This window comes from Opisthorchis viverrini, assembly GCF_000715545.1.
Source record: "Opisthorchis viverrini unplaced genomic scaffold opera_v5_11, whole genome shotgun sequence".
Classification (NCBI taxonomy): domain Eukaryota; kingdom Metazoa; phylum Platyhelminthes; class Trematoda; order Opisthorchiida; family Opisthorchiidae; genus Opisthorchis; species Opisthorchis viverrini.
Genome location: NW_008751667.1, coordinates 1,163,796 through 1,170,512, shown reverse-complemented (window position 1 = coordinate 1,170,512; position 6,717 = coordinate 1,163,796). Strand labels below are relative to the sequence as shown.

General features: G+C 43.1%; 1 protein-coding gene across 1 annotated transcript in view; it reads right to left on the bottom strand.

The window, feature by feature from the left end:
- T265_01049 (hypothetical protein) overlaps window positions 1-5,646 on the bottom strand; it is a gene marked incomplete at both ends in the record, with an annotated part of 21,533 nt that extends 15,887 nt beyond the window's left edge. Inside the window, 2 exons of the mRNA XM_009164992.1 lie at window positions 611-775; window positions 5,586-5,646. Coding sequence (XP_009163256.1) covers window positions 611-775; window positions 5,586-5,646 — 226 coding nt within the window. The remainder of the gene's footprint in view (window positions 1-610; window positions 776-5,585) is intronic.
- Window positions 5,647-6,717: the final 1,071 nt, after the last annotated feature.

Below are 6,717 nucleotides of genomic sequence, written 5' to 3'. Positions count from 1 at the left end.
ATACTGCGATATCTCGAATATCGTACCAACTGAATCATGAGGCGGCCTGTGTGCAGCACATTCAGCTGGAGGACATCATAAACGAAAGATTCGATTGAGTCTCCCATGAAAACCAAATTGATTTGCAAATGAGTGTATCTCTTGAAGTTAGCTCCACTTTAAAGATGATCACTGTGGGTAGTCTTATTGTCTTACGATAGAATCAGTCTTATTCATTTCAGTGAGGCTTGAATAGCGAAATAAAAACCAATCGGTCTATTGTGGTTGCTCGTGGAAATGCTGGACGACAAATAGTTTTCCTTCTGGGTAATTAATCTGCAGATTTCAGTTCAAAATGGACTTTCCGGAGAAAGTCAATTCTGGGGATAAATCAGTTATAAAAATCAACTGTTCTAACTAGATGAACCGTCAAAATACCGTCTGACGGGATGGACCAAATTGTAGTTCTCCCTCGAGTAGATAGCTTCTTGGAGATCCTAATTGGGATTTGGTGATTAAAATAAGTCTAGCAGAATGAACTAAACCTGGTGTCGTTTTGGAGCCAGTGTTCCATAGGGATAAAAAATTCCATGGGAAAGAACTTCGGAAAAATCAATCCAGTATAAGCCACTTTGGGTCGGCTTTTTCAGAGAAAGATGATGAACATCATCATCATCATCATCATCATCATCATCATCATCATCATCATCATCATCATCATCATCATCATCATCATCATCATCATCGTCATCATCATCATCATCTTGAAGGTCTTGGAGTAGCAAACCTGACTTTGCTGTATAGTGGTCTAGTACACGCACTGTATATATCAACCTGATAAGCCTTATCTGCTGCTTGAGCGGGCCCGACTCTGCCTAGTCCTTACTTACGAACCGTTTCACTACGTATGTGAGGTAGACAGTCAACGAGTGATGGTGATCAGATAACCGAGGATGTTTGAAGTAATCAGACCAAAGTTTTATGGCCACAGACTGGGACTGCTGTCACAAACGCCAATCTGACGCCAAAGGTGACGCAAGTTGGCAAATGTTACTAGTGGCTTAGTGATGTGTGCACCGGCTTCATGTGCCACAGTGTGGTCATGGCTTATGTATCTGCCAAGATAAAAATCTTTCAGCTGTAACAACACCCTTTCGGTGCTTAGCCGTCATGCCGCCCGAAGGAAGCATGAGGGCTGGGATACTGTCAGGTTGCCCAAGCTTGGACAGGGGAGGTCGAGAGGCAGAAGTCGGGTTCGAACCACGGACCTTCCGGTCAGTAAATTCGCGCTCTAACCACGTGGACCATCTCACTCTCCAAGGTAGGTGAACATATGCTGCCGAGATAGATGATTAAGCTGATGACAAGCAGATAAGTTTTGAAACCCATAACCACCTACCGTGCATCCTGGTCCGAGTTCTTGGAATGCCGGATATTTGGTGGTGTGAGTTAGGGTCTGATATTGATCGAAGGGGAGAATACTGTATGTAAATTGAGACAGTTTGAATTTAATTCAACACAAATGTTGGTGTACTTAAAAAGCTTAGATAAAGTTATTTGTTTCACTGATGATCGCAAATTTCACGTCAACTTAGTGTTTTACACTCTGAGGTTGCCCGTTTCCTCTTACAATGAGCATTTATCACTCAACCTAAATAGTGCGGTCAGTCCACTAGTGTTAAATCTATTTCGTGAACGTCACTCACGTATCAGGCACACCCTGAAAGTGACATGCGTCTGCCTATTGATTGTTTCTGTTATTGAGTTCACTATTGATTGATGCTTTGTACTGGTTTGTTAGGCCAACTGACTGATATTTACTCATTTGACGATCTCCTCTCCGAACTTTTGTCACTCATTCCGGACTAGGGTAAACTGAGCATTGTCAGCGAACCAAGCGTTCTTCCTCACCCGTTTCAGGACATGAGAAAGTTTGATTGTATGTTTACGAGCGTTGCATGCTTTGTATGTTAGCTTTGTATGCTAATCGGAGCTGTGGGTAAACCGACAGGTTCCTCGTACAGTAGATTTAGTCATTCGTCAGGTATGTTCTTCACCTATTGGTAGAAACACTTTTAACCTCAAAGCGTTTTTCCCCCGTGGCTGTGAGATAAGACAAACTATAAGTAAAATGGTATTCGCAGGAAAGTGAAAAAAATTCCAATCGAGTGAAAATAAATTATTCATATTGCAGTACACATATAGAAAGCATACAAATCTGCTAGTTTAGTGTTGATAAAAATTGAAAGCTCATTTAGAAAGTCATAGATGAGAAACCAGAGAATATGCAGATGCGAGGCTAATAGAGTAATTATATATATGTCCTTGTGCAGGTTAGAATGAGTTGACAAGTCTGGAAAATGCTCCACGGGAATGGCAACTAAACTTTAGCGGATTCCGTCAAACCGGTTGGACCAGGTTGCAAAGTTGGTGGCCAGATAATAAGATAGTCACACGAGGCTAGGGTCTCGAAACAGCAAGTCACCTGGGGTATATTTGCAGACTAAAGTCTTGTTAGTAGTACATTTAAAACAAGCTCGAATATAATCCCAATTACACGGTCACGTGATAATTCCAAACAGGACGAGATCAGCAGCAAGCTGTTGACGATGGGTTTCCCTCTATACTACTAATAATGTTGATTCCGAAAGAAAAATTCTCCCTATATCTGAAATGTCGGTCCACCTGAACTTTCAGGCGGTCAGTCTAACGACAGTTGAATGCTCAAACAAAATATACGTAACACTTGCTGTTTAAGAAACAAAATAGTTCTTGAAATTCAGGAATCACGCCTTAAAGAAGAGCTCAAAACAGGACAGGTTTCTATCCAGCAAATGGGTTGGATGTCAGTCAAATAGATGTCAGGGCCACGAGGAGACCAGTGAAACATTGACCACCAAATGGATGAGAAATTCGAATCAGCATGAACCATCTTCTTACCTGACTGACTGGTTGCAAAGGACGCATAAAAACGTAATATTGGTTCAAAATGGGATCTCTGCAGTGCTTTCTCCATTGTGACTTAAAAAGCCAAGCCGATTCCCTCGTGCTGGAATCGCAGTGGTATCAGCGTGACACTGAGGTAAGTGCACATAGCCATGGGGTCAAGATGGAAGAGAGGCTGATACAAAGCGAGCCGTTAGCTCTTCCCTTTCCCCCACAGTTGTATTCTTGATGGAAAGCACTGAACGTTGATTCCTGCTCTGTTACGGAATGCCTGCCAGAAAGGCGTTAAAGGTTAGATTTACTTTGCAACCTGTGTCAGTTGTCCGTATTCATTGGTTTTGTTTTGCGGAACGATGTCAACTTTGTTCCTGTGCAATTATTTTCTGAACTAATTCATAAAGCGAATCGAATGGTGGTGGGGCGTTCTGGATATCAGTTCGTTTCCACTACACGTGCATTGGATGAACAGTTCAGTGTTAATCTTTGTTTCTAACTCGTATGACCTGCTCTTTGGTGTGGACTCACCAGAATACTTACGCCAGGAGGACGACTGACTGTTCAAACGAAAGTGATGTGAGTGTGAACAGTTGTATAACTTCATTGTGACCATTTTAAACGAATTGTGTTGGTTGTGAGGTTTTGAAGTCTCAACTACAAACTAATTCTTCAGTTGGAATCAAAATGAAATATAAGGTCTGGGAGAATTCGATGTTAACTTAATGGCTGCAGTTCAAGGATAATTTGAACCCACGACCTTCTGGCTGAATACCGCACTATTTAACTACGACTGGCTGGTCATCAGGATGAGCATCACTCACTTCAACGGATACAGCCCCACTCACTCAAACTGTTCGTTTTACTTTTCCTCTTAGGTTGGATTCGCGTTCAACGACATCTCAGGTGATAACCCAAACGTTGTTTTTTGAGATATCCGTCTTCCTGACCAGACTACTTATATTAACAAGGAGTTTTCTGAGTTTTACCGCGAGCATCTCCATGTTCTTGCTTCACACACATATCGTGATTGAGACGATCTTCGTGATGAGAGGTTTGAAAAATGTCCAGACGAGCTGATTAAATGTTGAATGATTCTCAGGTAACCAAACCAATCGAAGACGGGACCAAAAAAGAATAACCAACTGCCTTCTGAGTAGGCCGGTAAAATTTCAAGTGCGTAGTGATCAGCATGTATCAGATTCCTTTTGAGCGTTATTTAGTGAATTGCCAGTACATGAAAACATATAGGTGGAAACCGCATGGATACAAATATTTTCCTTAAGCCATACACGAAGAAGCTATGAACATTCAAGCACATGGTGATGAAAGAACTAAATAGCCGAAGATCTACAGATTGACAAAGGGGTCTAGAACATCAGCCAGACGTCCTTGGACTATGAACGTGGAAGGACGGAAGGTTGTGGGAGTATGTGAATCCACGAAGGGGTTCGTTCAAATGCGAGGATGAAACCTTTTGCAGTCATGGCCCACGCAGTCGGACAGTAACGCCTCGATATACTCTCAGCTTACTTCTTTCTCAAGGTACTTTGACAATGTTGCAATGCCCCCGCCCGTGAGACCAGTAGCTGCAAGTGTTCTACTGGTAAACTGGATATTGGCTTCGAGAAATGCTTTATCGTTAACAGGCTGGCGGCAGATTTGCTGTCATACATAATCAAAACAAAGTCCGTCGATTAGGTTCACTGCGGAAAAAGAAGCTGGTTGACAATTCGCACTTTCCAGGTGTCAGCTTCACTAGCTCTCGCACTGATTCTTTGAGGTGTCACGTGAACAGCGGGTCAGCATGATTACGACGGTGAGTGAAATTCAAAGGCCTCCTCCAAGAAAAAAGGAAGAGAACCTTCGCTCGTTGTTCATGTTTTATGGCAAACAAAATAAGCTGGTCAAAGTAAGTTTAATCTTTGAGAAACCATTTTTCCGGTATGGCTGGGATCTCGTTAATGCCCCGGCTTACTACAGTAAGGGAGGAGGTTAGTTAGCTTGGCCTGCTTCTCCAAGACGGTCCGAAGACTGGTTAGATAAACTGTGGATCCCAGGAAGCCATAAACAGAACCTTTCTCGCCGCTAGCGTTTGCTCGTACATCACAAATCGAAATGCCAGTATGTTGGGAGCGACGTGTGAATTTTACTCAGGTTGTGTTTATCCGCAGGAAATCAGCCTGAAAGGTCATAGTAAGAAGAATTTTATCACAACCACGCGGAACAGATAGAAAAGGACTCATTTTAGCGAAATACACTCATTTGCAAACTAATGTTTTTTTTCGAGAGACTCACCTGGAACCCAGCTGAATCTTTCGTTTGTGATGTTTTGAGGTAAATGAATGTGCTGCACCAGGCCGCCTCATGTTTCAGTCGCTACGATATTCGAGGTATCGCGACACATGTATATTGAAAATTCCTCAGCAGCCCACGACCGGTTTCGACCTTTCACTTCGGGCTCATCAGGTAGGCGCAGTCCCCGAGTTTCCGTCAACCTTATGTTCTACTTGAACCCCAATTGCACGAACTTAGCGAAATACACTCATTTGAAAACAAGGTTGGTTTTTCGAGGGACTCACCCGGAAGCCAGCTGAATATCTGGTTTGTGATGTTTCCAGGACTCATTTAAGTGTCGTAAACTCGATTTATCTCTCAACACATACTTAATAGTGACTTAAACACTTGAAGCTTCAGCCGTTCAACCGAGTCTTGTGAAACGGTCATTGCTGAAGGTTTTCAGCCACTCCAAAATTTGACAGAGCCCAAACTTTTCGTGGCAATTTGCGGGCCGTTCTCACCTCTCTACCCTGAGAACAGAGAACAGACTGTTATAGGCAATTTGCGGGGCGTTCACGCCTTTCTACCCTGAAATTCACTTATGATATGTAAGAATATCATCAAAACTCTCAGAACTTATCCGGAGCAGTGTGAACTCCAGAACTTTGTAGATGAAATCCCACTCGTGGTGCTGGCAAATTCTTTGGCCCTCCGGATGATTTAACCGCACACAAGTGAACCACAACTCCTAGAGCCATGTCAGACTAAAGGGTTGCGAAAGGCAACCGAATTGTACGGAGACTTCCGCGTACTCTGCCGTACACGTACATAAACCACGTTGACAAGTAATATAAAAGGCCATCTTCATTTGGATTACTGATCTGACAAACACTCACAAGAGGCATATTCCTCATGAATCATGGATGAAACGTGCGACAGTAACTGTTTCTAAACATACGGCACAAAATGGTGTGGCTGCCAGACCATTTTTGTACTGGAGATGTCTGTACCTCAGGCCAAGGTACTCATCCACGCAGTTCTGGTGAAGTGATCGACGTGAAACAAGGCAAAATGCCGTACTCAGCGATTTAGCTGTTCTGAACTCCTTCCGCATTCCAAAGGATAACAAGACTCCAGGTGAATTCGGAACGTCTGCGCTGGCGGCAAAAAGGAAAGAGTTTTCCTATTTACTTCCAGTTTACTCCTTTGAAGACTCTCAGGTTCCGCTACCGGATGGCCTCGGATGTGAAGTTCCTGTCCAACACTGACGAGTATGATAAACAAGTATTGTTCAGCAATTAGTTATTGTTCTATCCTGTGCTAAGACTGTGATCTCAAAGCAAGGAATAGGTTACTTAGCCTAAACGCACGATCTAGGTGTCCTATCTGACAGATAACGCGTAGTCTAATTCAACGACGGACGGTCAGTGATAATTGCGGCGAAACCGAATTCCACGAACTTCACATGCTTTTGTTCAGTAGCCGCAAATGGGCAGTGAACAATATATTGAATTGGAC